The sequence below is a fragment of the Alosa sapidissima genome, chromosome 20 (genome assembly GCF_018492685.1).
Source record: "Alosa sapidissima isolate fAloSap1 chromosome 20, fAloSap1.pri, whole genome shotgun sequence".
Lineage (NCBI taxonomy): Eukaryota > Metazoa > Chordata > Actinopteri > Clupeiformes > Clupeidae > Alosa > Alosa sapidissima.
Window position 1 is genome coordinate 10,685,389 of NC_055976.1, and position 17,216 is coordinate 10,702,604.

General features: G+C 46.9%; 1 protein-coding gene across 6 annotated transcripts in view; it reads left to right on the forward strand.

Moving 5' to 3' along the window:
• Nucleotides 1–17,216, forward strand: part of atp8a1 (ATPase phospholipid transporting 8A1) — a 141,478-nt gene that overhangs the window by 11,659 nt on the left and 112,603 nt on the right. For all 6 annotated transcript variants that reach the window (XM_042075160.1, XM_042075163.1, XM_042075162.1 and 3 more), the window contains exon 2: nt 12,524–12,638. In XM_042075160.1, coding sequence (XP_041931094.1) covers nt 12,524–12,638 — 115 coding nt within the window. The remainder of the gene's footprint in view (nt 1–12,523; nt 12,639–17,216) is intronic.

The window sequence follows — 17,216 nt, forward strand, 5'->3', positions numbered from 1 at the left end:
TTTTGCTAGCGTTGGCTACTGGTTGGAGTGTGCAGCAAGGAATCAAATGAAGTTTCACTGCATATGATATCAACGTTTTCTCTCTTTGTTCCTCCTCAGTCTCTCTCTCTCCTCTACATCCATCTTTCTTTCCTCTCTCTCTCTATCTATCTATCTATCTATCTATCTATCTATCTATCTATCTTCCTCTTTCCTATTTGGTCTCTTACTCTCCCTCTGTCTTGCTCTTTTCCTTTCTTTCTCTCACTCTCTCTCTCTCTCTCTCTCCCTGACTCTCTGTCATTCTCTCTTTCATGTCCTCTCCACGCTCATTAGCAAGCGGCTCTGTGCTATTGGCTTTGCCCCTTCGCCAGCCGTATGTGGGGTTGGTCGTTCAGCCGGCAGGAACGCTCCATCAACGCTCCATCAATCAGCGGGCCGATTGTGAAGAGCACTTGTGCCCTTCCGTTCTCTGTGGAGACTTTTCCTCTGCAGTAATTAATTATGCAAGCTCCTCGCTCTAATGTGTCAAGAAGGACTGGATTAGACGGACGGCTCTCGTCCTAAACCCTTCTCATTACCGTTTCCTCTTGTGATGCCGGGCGACAAAAGGGTTGATGCCAAATGCATGCATTTGCTTGTTTGCTTGGCGTGGGTCAGCAACCTTGCAACTTGAAGATGTTTTCACCTGGAGGGGGGGACCTCCTGGTTCCATTATATGTCACTTTGTCAATCCCTGACCTGTCTCGAAACGCCCCTGTAGGCCTTGTTGGTGGTTTTCCCTCTCTGGCTTTAAGCCAGAGCTTGGTTTCTACTCCTCGCCAAAGCAATCATTAGCCCTTGATCCCATATTAGGCAGTGGAGCTTGTCTTTCACTCCGGGCACGAGGGCGCCTAGAGGAGGACACTGAAAGGCTTCTGTCTAAAAAAAAACAAACAACAAAAAAAAAAAAACTTGTCACTCAATTTTGCTACGGTGTGTCTTCGATGTCACGTAACGGAGAAGCTCCTGCCCAGGGATCACAAGATATAGTAAGCGAAGGAGGTAGGCCAGCTCAAGCTTCATCCCAAGAATAGTTCTGATGACTCTACACAGTGGAGTCATTGTTGGCTCAGGCTCCTATCTCTAACGATTTAACTATTTCATTTCGGTTGTGTTAGCTGCTTTGTTGAGAGGAATTTTGTTGCAGGTTAGTGTGCCTCTGGAATCTTTTCATCTGCAAATTTTTGCAAGCGCCGTGATGCAGATAAGATTAACTTGGAATTGCAACTGACCTTTCTGGACTCCTGAATTCATGGTATCATGGTGTTCACAGTTATTCTTTAATGATATGTTTTTATTTTATTCAATGAGACTCGCTGTACTTGTAAGGTACACATTCACTTGTAAGGTACACATTCACTTACACTTTAATTTACACTTGTTTTACACTTATGTCAGTTTGTCAGTCTCGCATGATCAAATGTACCTTGCTGCACACATTGAGCTATAGGAAACAGCAACTGTCTTAATGAAGTTTCAGTGGTACTCGGACAGTGGAAATTCTTGCCAGTGTATGATTGACTAAAATAACAATAATGAATGAACAGTATTAAAGTTTTTAATTTCATTTGCGATTATTTCTAATAATGTAGTTATTATAGTTGTAGTAATGGGAGAGGGGGATCTAAGACTCCAGTTGCGTTTACCCAAAGAAACATCCTGTGCAGTCAACAAGATGGGCACAAACCTCCACTGACCAAACTCCTTGCATGCTTCAGTGTCTACATAACTCCTACTGGAAGGTCCTCATTGTGCACCTTTGTCCCAAATCACCACCTTGTCATTAATAATGACATTAACTGCTAGATCTCGTCATCCGGTATTGCCATGTTCACTGGTTCGGACAGCTGTTGCGTTACCAGCAGGGGCCACATCAGCTGTGTAGTGTTTGTCCCGCCAAGTCCCCCTGTGGTCCCCGTGCGAGCATTCTGCTCTGCGCCTCGTTGCTCCTTGTGGGATTATGGGCAGTATCATGGCAGATGAAGTGTAGATAACTTGCCCGAGCTCCTGCTGGGACCTCCCCCTTAAGCCCTCCCTCATCGGAATTTTCCTCTTGACCCCCAAATTAATCCAATAAGCCTCTCATCCTGCCCCGTCATCACGGACGAGGAGCAGGATGGGAGTTGGAGAGGGAGAGAAAGGAGGGGTGGGGGGGTGGTTGGGACAGTGGGGGTTGGGGGCAGTTGTGTAACCGGCCTGGGATAGCAAGGCAGGCAGGCAGCTAGCTCGCGTAACCCCAGCAGAGGCCCAGCGGTAAGCACCAACGTAAGAGCTTCAGGGGCCAGGGGCTATTTTTAGTAGCGACTAGTGTCGGCTGACGGAGTGACTGAGTGAAAGGAAGAAGGAGGGAGAGAAAGAAAGAGGGATAGAAAGAGAGAACGTGAATGAGAGAGAGGGGGTTGACAGTATTTTTTTCTTCATGCTAAGACAAAAAGAGAATGCTCGGATCGGATTGGTCCAGAAATAGAACGGAAATATCATAGGCTCTATTATACATGAGTCAGGACCCTGAAGGCTTGACAGTTTTTGGGAGGTCGAGGGTTGGGGGGCACTGCCGGGTGGCTCTGTGTGTGTGTGTGTGTGTGTGTGTTACGTGGGGGTAGTTGCCTCTGAGATCTGTGTCAGGCTTCCAGTCTATTTCCTCTCAAGCTGACACAGCCAACTAAAGGAGAGGAGGATGACCTGCATGTGTTTGTGTGTGTGTGTGTGTGTGTGTTGAAGGGGGTGGGCTGCCGGTCCTCCACAGGGTAAAGTGGGGCATATCCGGCCTCAGCTCAGGTTTCCTCCCCCCTCCCTCCTGTGGCACGGCGCTGTTGTTGTTGTTATTGTTGTTGTTTTTAGCAGTCCAGTCACACACACAACGCTGTGTTTCCCTGTCAGGTCTCCTTCCTCGCTTTTTTTACAGCGGTGCTTCCTCTTGATCGCACTTAATCCCTCGCTATGCCATCCGCTGCCCTGCATGCCATGCCACAAACGTCCCTGACAATGGCACGTGGGCACCCGGCCGCAAAGGAAATCCAATCCTTTTGGAAACCACACGTGGGCACCCGGCCGCAAAGGAAATCCAATCCTTTTGGAAACCACACAGTGCAATGCGAGAGCTCTGGAGCACAGGATGCACCTCAGAACTTGCTTTTTTTTGGAACACCCCGTAACTATTCCTGTGATCCGGTTATGTTACCGTAACTTGACTTTTTGTCTTTCTTTTGCCTCTTTCTCATTGACATTACCATTTAAATGGTAATAACCTCCCCCCATCCCCCATCTATGGATCTTGGTCGCCCCTCTGGCTCTTGCAACAGTGTTAGGGTTGAGAGAAACGTGCTTCCTATGCCTACCATGTGATGGCAGATTCAGTGACAACCACACAGCCCTTTGTCTAGGTGGTTTATGTAGCTTCCTGCTTCCTGCATGCGAAACCTTCCGCCCTGAAAAGAATGTCAAGTCGTTTCGGCAACTTGGCCGGCGGATACCTCCCACGCCGGGGTGATCTCCAGCCCTCTCCCCACCCCGTGCTCCTCTCTGGCATGGGCAAGTCGGGCTGTCACGGCCGCTCTGCGTACATTCCACTCCACTGCCCCCCACTGATGGGAATGTAAGGCTGTTCGGATGGGGCTATCCCACTCTTTTGCACTCTCTCTCTCTCTCTCTCTCTCACACTCACACACACACACACACACACACACTCATTCTCTCTCTTTCTCTTTCTCTCACTCTCACACTGTCTCTCGTACTTTCTCTCTCTCCCTATTTTCTGATTGTTTTCTCTCTCTCACTCTTATCCTCTTTCTATTTTGTCTTCTTTTTATATCTCCCTCTCTGTCTCTCTCTCTTTTTCTCTGTCTCTTTCTCTCTCTCTTTCTCTCTCTTCTCTCCACCCCAGCATCTCTCTCTGTTCAAGGGGGGGAGCTCTTGAACTCGAAGGGGTTTTTCCATTTTTGTTTTGAGTCCCTCTTGAGCTGATAATCCCCTAAGCGTAATTAAATGGCAACCCCTCGGCCCCCGACCACAGCCCTCCTCCTGCTGCGGCATCCCTTAACCGATGCCATTACCACGCACACACACGCGCACGCACGCACACACACACACACACACACACACACACACACACACACACACACACACACACACACACACACACACACACACACACACACACACACACACACACAGATGCGCACACACCGCCGATGGCACAAGCTTGCAGTGACTCACCCCTCATTGTTGCTTACTGTAACCCCATCATGAGAGTCGGAAAGTGAGTCTGAGTGGATGATTAGTGGTTACAGTAGCTGGGTCAATTTCCACAGAATTTGGCCATGAAGAGGATGGTGGTGGTGGTGGTGTGTGTGGGTGTGGGGTGCAGTGTAGTTGAGCTGTAAAAGGATTTGATTCCTGCTAATCGTTAATATGCTCCACAGTTGGTGAGAATATCAAAACGTCACATCGCAGTTTTTGAACCGAGTTTGTTGTGCTGTTAATTTCTTTTGCTGGAGGAGGTTCAGCAATGTCTGTGGGTGAATCGTGACCTTAATCAGAGCAGGGGAGAGAGAGGGAGGGAGAGGAGCTGAATAGATTGTGACACTGCAGTTTGTGGGAACCACCACCACCGCGGTGGAGGAGTGCCGTGAGGCTTCGCTACTTTCTGACAGCTGGTGCTCCGATTTCAGAGCTATGGAGCCGAAATGTCAAAAGAATTTCCCGATTCCAGGGGCGAGGCTGCCGTTATAGGTCACGATAGTCATGTCACTTGTCACATCGGAGCAGCAATCGATGTCAACTTCTGGGAGAGGGGAGGGGGACGGATGTGGGCTGAGGATGATCTCGGCCTATTACAGCTGAGATCAGTGTTTTTCGCCTGAAATGGTTTAGATGAAATTGGCTCCTCAGACGCAAGATGGCTGGCCACCTGCTGTGCTGTGCATGGTGTGGTGGAGAAGTGCATTTAGCACCAGCAAGCGACTTTGCAGAAGCCACAGTGCTGCCCATTTCTCTTTCTGCTCGTGTGGCTCGTAACTCACATGTGTAGCATAGAATACATCTCACATGTTGTGACATGATGACTGTTGAGGGTTGGCAGTCACAGATCTCCCAGATCTAACGGTCACCTGTATTTCTTTTGCAACCCTGCTGTGTCACTTCCTCCCTGTTTAATATCACGTCACGTGCCACTGGGATAGAATTCTCCCTGGGCCTCCTGTTTTTTTCTCCCTCCTCTCTCTACCTCCATCTCTCTCCTTCTCCCTCCCTCCCTCCCTCCATTTCTCTCCCTCCCTCCCTCCCTCTCTCTCCCCCTCCATCAGGTTGGGCCACTCCTAATCTACTCAGTGTGCAGGGGCCAGGGGCTCTGTCTGCTCTGATGCAGATGAGAGATTTGTTTTTTCACCTGCGCGCCCGGCCCTGTTTGTTTCATCCGCTTCCCACCAAACAAATCTGGGTTACCCGGGGTGACGCAACGTGACGTCTGTCTCCAAACTGCTGTTTTGAAAGCGCTATGCTGGTGTTGTGGGTCTGACAGTGGCACCATCATCCGTCAATCTAGATGTGCTTTGCATAGAATCTATGGAATGCAGGAATTTGTGTTCACATGATTTGCCTGTGGACATAGATCTGCTCTCTCTACAGTGTACTCCCTGTTCATTTGTTTGAAACCAAAGGCTGATCCTTACTAGAGCCACCACCTAGTCTCTCCCCACGTCTGGTCGCAGAAGAAGCTGTTTTTCTTTTGTGTTGTTTTTCTGCGTTCATGTGTTTTTTTACGCTTGAAGTGGGTCATCTTTTTATTTCATTCAAAACCGGCCAGGCTCCCCCGGGCCACACACATACGCATGATAAAGCTATGGCAGCGCACACTGCAGTCAGATGCACTGTAACCACACACACACACACACACACACGCATGCATGCCACACACACGCATGCATGCTGGCACACAGGCCAACCACACGTTGACACACACACACACACACACACACACACACACACACACACACACACACACACACACACACACACACATATACTGTACGTACACACACATATATACACACACACACACACACATACACTGGAACATGCACAGACAGACACACAGAGATACGCAAATATGCACACTCATGCACGCTTGCACACACACACCCAAATACACGTACTGGCACACACACTCCAGCTTGCAGACAAGTGTTCACACACAATCTCACACACACACACACACACATATACTGTACGTACACACACACACACACACACACACACACACACACACACACACACACACACACACACATATACTGGAACATGCACAGACAGACACACAGAGGTACGCAAATATGCACACTCATGCACGCTTGCACGCACACACCCAAATACACGTACTGGCACACACATTCCGGCATGCAGACAAGTGTTCACACACAATCTCACACACACACAAAACACACACACACACACACACACACACGGATGCATGGGCATGTGCAAATGGCTCCATTTATCAGTCCCCCGTGTTGTGAAAGGAAAAGGAGCCTCTTGTCTTATCTGAGTCAAGGTAATGAGTTAATTCGCCCGCACCGGCTCGGCCTCCACAATTACTCTCAGCTGCCTAGCATGTGTACAGCATGCTACGGCTCAATCAGAGCGCAGAGTTGGACAGAGAGGGACGCACTGGACGCACTGGAAACAAACAGGTTTCTCATTCCCCCGGTGCTTGTGAATTCAATTACAGCTAATGGCTGCGCTGCCTCGGCCTTACGTGGCCAAGTCATGTGGCAGCACCCAGCCCCAGAGAGAGACGACAACAAAAAAAGAAGGATGGTTTTTACTTTCTCTGCGGAGAGCGTGACGTGGTTTCTCTCTCTCTCTCTCTCTCTCTCTCTCTCTCTCTCTCTGTTTTGTGTGCAGGTGTAGTGCCAAAGATGGAGGTGAGATGAATGAATGTAAAGGCTGTGAGCGGAGTAGGAGGAGAGACAGGTTTAGGAGGAGTGATACTGCTCTCTGACAGAATCGTCGTGATTGTCTTTTTTCAACATGAGCAGTAATGCCAAAAATGGAGCTGAGAGAGAGAGAGAGCTGTCTGGTAGATGATCATGTGACTGGTGTTTGATAGGATGATCATGATGTTTGCTATTAATCTGCAGAGGAGATGCTGTCGTGCCACTAATGTCAGCCGTCACTTTACATAATTCATCAGTTTGCCGAGTCAGTCGATCAGATGTTGACTGTTGATCCATTTGCCAATCAATTATTTAGCCAGGCCTGTGTGGCCCATGAGTGACTGCTATTGTCTGTCCAGAAAGGAAAGGGGATCGTGCATTGCATCGGAACAGGTGAAAGCACTACCAGCTGCTTGTTTGTGGATGGAGTCATGCAGCGTGTGACAGGCTCTCAGTCTCGCATCTCTCTTTCCCTTTCTCTCCCCATCCCTCGCTCGCTCACTCCCCCTCTTTCTCTCTACCCATCTCTGTCTATCTCTCACTTGCCTGCTTGCTTTCACTGTCTCCCAAGACAGTAAGGAAGCAGCGATTTGGTCGGATAATAGATTCTGACTACATTCTCCCCTTCCTCTCCGCCCTCCCTCTTTCTTTCTCTCTCTGTCTCTGTCTCTCTCTCTCTCTCTTTCTTCTGCTCTGTCTTTCTCTCTTCTATGATACTGCATATCAGATACAAGAAAGTCAAGCTAGATTCACTCAGATTGACATATAAGAGAGCCCAGCCTCCCCCAGCTTAGCTAGCGTCCTGACAGGAAACCCCCCAAGGCTTTATCGTAAGGAAACTGACATGGGGTAAAAAGAAACCCCAAAGCCTTTTTTAAGTGGCATGTAGGGCTTCTTAGCTGTCATTGAATTAACAATTAGCTTGTAACGTGAGCCTGGGTTGAAAAGGTGCCTCACCATTTCCTCGTCAGAGACTCAAACGCCTTGTGTTTATTCTGTATGGAATATTCCGATAATCCTCTAACCACACACAAGTGTTTAATGTACCGTACTAAGTAGGCACCTCCCTCGACATCTATCCTGTGGTGTTCACGAACACATCTTTTCCCTTTTACATTGAAGTCGTCCCACAGCCAAATGCCTTGGCACGGTCCAGAGAAGTTGCTTGTTGTGTAAATATTGTCTTCCCTTCCTGGTTTGCTAAAGTAAGCCAACTTGATCCCCCTTGGTATGCGTGTTTTAACTTTGTGCGAGGCCGCTAAAGCGCTAGCTGCAGGGGCACAGGAGATATTTTGAAAGTGAGTGGGACCAAATTGTGAACACAAACCCATAGTGAGATCAGATTTCCAGATATCGGATCGCCACCTCTGGCCCACTTTCGACCATCATATTTTAAACTTGCCAGAATATTAAGATAATACCATTGATTGTTTTCATTGAATATTTTTTGATAAAAATGGTGAAAACTGTGAGATGAGCACAACGCCAGATCTTCCCTCAGACCAGCTACTTGCTATGTGCAATTCCACTTTTATTTATTTTTTTTAGATTTATTTCACACTATTTGGGCCAATGGTAGAATACTGGTCACTACTTGGGCCAATGGTAGAAAAAAACAACATGGGATGTTGATATTTTATGAAGCCATGAATGAATCATCATGCCTATGATCCAAACATAGACTACATGATCAAATAGCCTAGTTAGGCCTACTTATATTGTCTGGTATAAACCAAATCAACTCTCCACTGTGTGTTTGCACTTAATATTTATGCAATGTTAGAACTGTTGGATTCTCTGGTTGTTGCGTTGTGTTTTAGTTCTAATGTCTGAATTGAAGATGGTCAATAAAGCTTGACAGCGGGATCAGGATCGGCGATTAGATGATGATTTATTGTAGATGGTACAACAATGAATAACAGAACACAGGCTAAGTCTCGAACAGTAAAACTGCAGAGTCTAACAGTTCTGGTTGTTGTTAGAAGCGGCGGCTGAGCCTTCCGACAGAAGATGCTCCTTGGTCGCTTCCTCGATCCGTCTCCGAGTCAAAATCTAAGACAAAGCCTGTTATACTAAAACATACAAACGTCAATCATGCCAACGTGGCAGGTGCCAACCAGTGTACAAAAAACGGCTCTGGCCAGATGGAGATACTAGCCCTAGCCCGAACAGGCCGACATGCTGTCTCCCTCGGCCCATGTTATCACTGATGTTCCTCGGATGTTCCTAAACATCGGCCTGTATGACCTTCCTGCTGGTACACAGGCCTAAGGCACAGTTATGTACAATAATATGGACCTCTCCCTGTTGTATACTACACACAGAAGTAACATATGAACACATCAGAATACAGTGAGAATACCCCAGAATTCTACAGAACTTAACAAGTGTTGGCTTAACAAGTTACCAGTCCAGAACACACAGAAAATTGCAACAGAAATTTGCCTTTATAATCAACTATTTGTTCCAACAGCATTTAAACAAAGCATTTATAAAATTGAAAAAAAAAAACCTAAGAATTAAATAAAATACTGTTACTGTAGTAACTGTATCACATTATCCCAAGCTTCAAAGAGCTCCCCACGTCTGTGACAGGCAGACGTGACACCGCTAAATTCTCAGCTTGTTTATATACCACACTGAATGCATAAGAACGCTAGGCCCATCACTCTGGGGTGTGGTAGCCTACTCTCTGGGATTTATGCACCAAGTATCCAATTTGTGTCTTGAAATTATGTTTGAAATGTCTTAGAACAAAAACGTTGATAGACTTGTATTTTATAGTTAGGCTAGTGAAAACGAGTTTGATAAGTAGGCTAGTTGAGTTTGTTATCAATAAACATAACAGCTAATGTCATGTTGAGCAGGAGTTGAGCACTAGGCTACCATAAATCCTCAAATTATGCCCAGGATTGATTCTATTTATAGCAGGACAAATAAAGGCAGGTTTCCATATACAAGACGGGGTAACAATTGCCTATACCAACAATTGCCATCAGTCCACTAGAAGACATTGTTTCGATTTAAGTCAATGAAATAACACCTCTTCTGAATATTTTATTATATGTTGTATTGTATTGTATTGTATTATGTTGGTTGGATTATTAGCCTACGGTTGGCAAAGAAAGGTCGTTTTCCTACCATGGGTCTCCAACACAGTTCTCAAGCTCATTCTCTTGCCGCCCCTTTCGAGCTAATTGCCAGAGGCTGAAGCCTACTACATTTAAACACAATTGTTGTGACTCAAGGCATTCCAGCCTACGAATTTTATAAAAAAAAGTACTAAATCATGCATAATTAAACAATAACTCAATTTAGGCTACTTGGCTACGCAAAAAGGTTTCCATTACAGCACAACCCCTATTCAATGAAGGGCTGCCTTGTCTTGCAATAAACAGCAGTGGAAATTCCGACACTTTTTCAACTGCATGAAACTTAACAGTGAACCATCAAATATCTCCCAGATTTCAGTGCCCATCAGTCCCAACATTTGGCAATATAATCAAACAGTCCAAAAGTAAATTAAATCCCAAACCAAACCGAAAATGCTTTTGATAGCCTACCGGTATGTCTCTCCAAACGAAACGCATGTCTAAATGCAGGTTAGAAATATTTAAAAAAGCCTGCCTCGAATACCAGCCTGCCTCAAATAAAGATGATGATGATGAATGATTTATGCTAAGCAAGTAGCCTGGATTATTTTATGATTGTTAGTAGACAAACTGGCTTCAGATATCCAACAGAATGAATATGAGCTTGTGCAGTCTTACAGTACTGTAGATGGCTGTGGTTAGTGATGTGATGCTGTTAATGGGGAGTTTTACATAGTTAGCGCAAATCCTATAGGCCTAGGTTATTATTTATTTAGCGTACCTATAAGCCTTTTTTTCCTTATCAAAAGTGAGGGGGACGACGGCTGTCTCTTCAGCACTGCGGGGGACATATCCCCCACGTCCCCCGTGCCTCCTGCACCCCTGGCTAGCTGGTATTTGCAGCAGCATGCCATAAGACCTGGGATGGGTGTTTACTGTAACCTGTAACAGAGAGCCTCTGGTCTGTGGTAGGGCATGGAGCTCTTCCCCTGACATCCAGCACATGCAGGGAACGCTCTAGTGGTTGTTAGTGCATTTGCAACTGTGTGTGTGTGTGTGTGTGTGTGTGTGTGTGTGTGTGTGTGTTTCTGTGAAAGCAAGGTCACTACTAAAACTCTTGCTACTTCCCTCTTGTTGTCTCATTAGTGCACTTGCTACTAATGAGGGAACAAACATCTTTCTCTGTCTTATTCTGTCTCACCCCCTTCTTTCCTCAGTCTTTCTCTCTAAGCCATTCTCTCTTTCTCGCTTTTCCACTTTTTCCCTCTCTCTCTTTCGCTCTCTCTCTCCTCCCTCACCAGGGGCTGTTTACAAAGGGCGGTCTAACAAAGTCTGACACCAGGCTTTGACTTTTTGGCCCGTTCAGTTTTTGCTGCGGCAAAGACAAAAGCTCACAGCAAATAAACACCTACAGGACTGGCGGCTCAGGATCCTCCCCGGTGTAACCTGATGGAGCTTTTGCCGCGTCCTCAAGAAAAGAAAAGAAAATGTGAAAAAAAAAATATAGCAGCTCACTGCACAAACAACGTAATCGCTGCAGTGTTTTTGATTCTCCGCCAGTCCTTGGAGAGATTCTGAGATGAGACGAAAAAGGGAGAGAGAGAAAGAGGGGGAGAGAGTGAGAGTGAAAAATAGAAAAGAGGCAGAGGGGGAAAGGGGAGAGGAGGATGAATATGGAGTGAAGCCGTAGAGGGGGAAAAAAGAGAGAAAATCAATTGCTTGTCATTCCTTGAAAGTGTAGCAGTCTGCATACGGCGCCCAGGAGACCGAGAGAGAGCTGGTGAAAGAGCCAAAGCCCTGACCGTCTCCGTCTCCATCACGAGACCCTCAGCACCACGGGCTCTGCTGCCCTGTAGAAACATGCAGCACACCACAGCCGTGCATAGCCTACACACACTGCTGTGTGCCCGTGCAATGATTTCAACACACAGTGGATGTATACTCAGTACGAGGGCTTGGAATCGCCAGACACCTGATGATTGCAGGGTGCAGTCAGATTCACCAGATCCAAAAATAGCTCTGACTAGCGTACAGATAAAATTGTAACTAGCTGTACCTGTTGGGGTGGATGTTGATGTGTTGATTCAGCCCCAAGTAGTTGCCCCTCTTGGTTATAGTAATGTATAGTAAGCTATATTCTTGGTTATAAACAATCACAGTTTGTTTTATTATTTAGTAGTAGTTTAGTGTTGTGTTATTTAGATCCTGGATTTGAGTTCTGCATGCCTTAAGACGGTGAAAGCAAATTAGCTTAAATGTTACATGCCATGTACAGAGCTTTTGAAATTAGCCTATTTCAATGAGAATAAGGAATGCCTGGAAAAATGTGTGATTCTTGTCTTAGTGCATGATGCAGCTTGATGCAATACATGGTAAATGGTCTGAATGTTTCTCTGTCTGCTCGAGCTATCTATCTAGGTTTCTTATTTTTTCTTAATGATGAAATTGCTCAAAACTATATCTGTTTGTTTTTTGCAGGCTATGAGAAAACGGAAGATGGATCTGAGAAGACCTCTTTAGCTGACCAGGAGGATGCCAGACTCATTTACATCAGTCAGCCTCAGTTCACCAAATTCTGCTCCAACCGAGTCAGGTAATGACGGCACCTCTCAGTGAAATGATCCTGCCATTTGTTTTGTTTCTTTTTGTTTACTTATGAGTACTTCACTGACTTATTATAGGATACATCTATAAAGACTAATTAACCTGTCAGTGGCATTAGAACCTGATGGGGCACATGTGCATCGTTCTTGGATGAATTAGCACCCACATGACTGGCTCGGGGGGCAATTTGGCTAGTGTGTAAAGTGTGTTTGTTTTAGAGAGTACAGCTTCCCCATTACCCTTTCCTTAGAATGATGAACAAGCTGCTGTGTTCTTCTACATGTTTGTTTTGTTGAGGTCAAAGGAGGATTGTGTGTGTGTGTATCGGGTGGGGGGGTTGTGTTTGTGTGTGTGTGTGTGTGTATCGGGTGGGGGGGTGGGTCAACTGTATGCGTGCATGTGTGTATAATACACACATGCACGCATACAGTTGACCCACCCCCCCCCACCCGACACATGTGTGTGGATCTGTGAAAATCGTCTGCATGTTTGTCTGTATGTTCTCTCTCTCTCTCTCTCTCTCATCCTGTGTTTGAGCAGTGGCTCCTAAGCACCATAAGGCCTGTGTGTGTGTGTCTGTGCAGCGTAGCAGCGTACCGCATGTCATCTGGAGAGGCGAGCCACAGTCGCACTGCAGCACTTCACGGCTCTGCCTCCACCTGGACTCCACACTGCACACCGGCACAAGGAATAGGGGGGTGGGGGTGGGGGTGGGGGGGTGGAACTAGAGAAAAGGATGGAGAGAAGGAGCAAGAGAAAAGAAAGAGGGGGGGGGTCCGAGAGGGAATAGGCAGTGATGCAGTAGTAGGGGGGGGGGGGGGGGGTGCGTAACAGAGCAGCCGTAGAGGAGAAATGAGAAAATGAGAAATCAAGAGATGGAGAGCAGCAAGGAACTTTAACAAACATAGACATGGAATCTCAATCAGGCGACAACATAGTCAAGGAATCTCAATCAGTCGACAACATAGTCAATCCAGACAAAGTTGACAAAAAAAAATACACATATGACTTCATGAGTAATGAGTATCCTCTGAGAAGATGAATGGATGAACTCATATGACTTCATGAGTAATGAGTATCCTCTGAGAAGATGAATGGATGAACAGCAGTGGTGAAGGACACAGAGATCAGTGTTTCCCATACATTGACGTATTTGTAGCGGCCCATCACAATATCAGCATTGACCACCACACAATGATTTTCTATGCTGTACTACTTAAATTGGATGAAATCCTTTCATTGTTCATTTGCATAGCCTCTCTGTCCCTCAACAAACCTGCATGCACATTTAAAGAAAACATTAAAAATCCTGCAAGGATTGTTGTTGGTATAAAAGTCGACTTTTTAAATTGTGATCAAATCCGGTTAGCATCATAACCACGTTGCACATTTGTTCAAAACTGTGAACACCCCCGGTCACCTACCACCATAAATAGAATTCAATTCTGTGGGAAACACTGGAGATGCAGACAAGGAAGAGCAGAGCAAAGGACATAAGGCAGTGTGGAGAGCTAACAGCAGGAGCACACTGCCGTGCTGCACTGGGAATAAGGGGAGGCATTGTTGCTGATGCTGAGAGGCCAGCAGAATACTAGATACTGCAGCAGCTCAGCCTAGCGCCAAGTCATGTGTGCGGCTTATAGTGATGTATGACCCCAGAACGCTGTGACTGTGTGTGTGACTGTGACTGTGTGTGTGTTTGACAATGGCTTGGGTGGTGGTGTGTGTGTGTGTGTGTGTGTGTGTGTGTGTGTGTGTGTGTGTGTGTGTGTGTGTGTGTGTTTAAGTTCTTTTTGATTGATGTGATGGTGACATTGTTGTGGTATAGCTGTGTGTGTTTGTGTGTGTGTTTATGTTGCTGGATATAGGTCTATATGTGTTCTATCTGTGGTGGCAGTGGCTGGTTGGTGAGGTGTGTGTGCGCGCGCATGTGTGTGCACATGATGGACATGATACTCTCCCTCACCGGGGCCAAGAAGAGGTTGCATTCTAAGCATCTTTATAGACATCCACTCCCTCCCTCTCCTCCTCCTCTCCACCTGTCCGCCCCCCCCCCCCCCCCCCCCCTCATCGGGTATCTGTTTTTTATGATGAGCTGGTCCAGTAAGGCTGCATGCTAAATAGGCCGGACAACAAGGATTCCCAGGGTGTAATTGGACTGAAAGCTAATACTCTGAGATTAGGCTGGCGTAATGCTTTTACGGACGGGAGAGACAGGCCACAGACAGACAGGCAGACTGACCGAGTGGAATTTGTGAGGTCCTCTGCATTGATGCTTTGTTGCTTTAGCTGGTGAAGGGTATCTGCAGAGGTCAATAGGATAGAAGTCTCTTTCTCTCTCTCTCTCTCTCTCTCTCTCTCTCTCTCTTTCTCTCTCTCACTCTCTCACTCTTTCGGTCTGACTTTCTCTTTCCACACACACACAGATCTTAATCCAGCAGTCTGTGAACCTCACCCCCAATCATCGTGGTGGTATTTTTAAGCCAAGAGGTGACATAACACTGTAGCTTAGAGGTGTCTGACATCTCACCTTTCTCCTTTAGCTAACCTGCGGCATGTTGGCTTCTCTCAGGAGACTCATTAAGAAGCTCAGCTCTCCCGTGCTCATCCACAAGACGCCTGAAGGAGCAAGAAGACATTGATATTAAAAAAACAGCTTGAGTCAGAGGGTTCTCTCAGGTGCAGGTCACTAGGACAGGTTCTTCTCTTTTTTCACGTCAGGGCTAAGAGTCTAAATATATTCAGCTTTATTTGAGTTGATTTAGCTCAAATGTTTCTCGCTGCATCGTGGGGGTGGGGTGAGGGGGGGGGGGGGGCAGCTCTTCCCTGACATCCAGCACATGCAGGGAACGCTTTAGTGGTTGTTAGTGCATTCGCAGCTGTGTGTGTGTGTGTGTGTGTGTCGGATTTGTGTGAGGTCAGCCGAACATCCTCTGGCGTCACCGCTAACATTTCCTCAAAATCATGAAAAATGGAAGTGAGCACCCTCCACCAAAATGTCCTCACTTCCTCTTACTCCGTGTCCTACGCCTCTGTGTCCGTAGTGCTCGTGTAAAGGCAAAATCCATCAGAACAGGCTCTTAAGGAGCCGAAGAGGCTTAGGGGGCCTCTGGCTCGGTGTTTGTTCTTTCTCGAAAGATCATCTGGAGTGACCTAGGTATAGTAACTTAAGTGCCCTAATCTGATTCGGCCTAATTAGAGAATGAATGCGATTTAAAGCCGCGTCGACCGCTTATGCAGCTAGCGAAAGGAGTCTCAGGCCTTTTGAGTCATGTGTTTCTATCCCCACAGGCTGACCCTGAAGAGCAGCACCACAAATGAATGGCTATTTCTATGAGATGTAGGCTTAAAGGTAAAGGGCTGTGTATGAACACTATAGGTGTTTTGCGTGCACACACTGAATGGAAAAACAGTGGAGGACAATTTCACTGAATTTGATGGAAAAGTGTATTGGATTCTAATCAAAGACCTGCAGCCTTTAAGGCCTCTAACACTGCATTGCAATCAAACCACACAAGAAGCAGCCCTTCAGCGATGGACTCCTCTCCTCTCCTCTCCCCTCCCCTGGCTTGCTGTGTCAGCAGAAGAGCCTCACTGTGCCTCATTGCAGACCTCGGACATGTGCTGGACTGAAGGGTGATGCGTGCGTGCGTGTGTGTCTGTGGTCAGCAAGGCCTGTCAGGCGATGTCTGCTGGGGATAAGAACGTGATGCGGAGGATGGCAGGTCGGTTTGGACCTCAGTGCCCTCTCCGGCCTGTGCTTCAGCAGAATTGACAGGGCAAGCTGTTTGCCATTGCATGTACCCCCCTCCAACGCAGCCGAACCCAACGCCACCACCACCCTCTCCACGCCCAGAGTGCTGACCACACGGCTTCTCAGAGGGAGCGGGTGCTCACAAGGGTGTAGAGTGGGCTGAAACCTGCACACGGAAATTCTATTCATAATTCACATAGGCAATCACACACACACACGCACGCACGCACATATACACACACACACACACACACACACACACACACACACACACACACACACTCAACTCAAACACATGCAGGTCATGCATGAATACACACACACACACACACATACACTCACCACAGCTCCCATTTTAATGGATCCATGCATCCATCTACGCATTTAGACACACAAAAGATATACTCATTTTGTTCTTTCTTTCTTTCTTTCTCTCCCCTCTCTCTCTCATTCTATCCTCCTCTTATGCCCATAAAGCAGCACTAAACAAGCTCAGAGGCAGGTGCACATTAAAAAAGCCCAGACTAATCCCCCTCCTCCTCCCCCCAATCCACACCCCCGCACCCCACTCCTGCACTAATTGAAAGCTTTCACGTCAGAGTCTGTCAGCAGACTGGATCCTGACTGTGGATTCACTCTATCGATCAGCGCTGAAGTCTTCTCCAGGCTAAATGTGTAATAAAGCAGTGCTGGACAAGGCCTTTGCATTGCCACAGCCATCAACACTCTGATCAGCAGGGGGAAAAAAACTATATCGAACAGCCGTCAGGCCTAGCAGGCTATTAACTAGTCTGCTAATGGATTGCCCCAGGG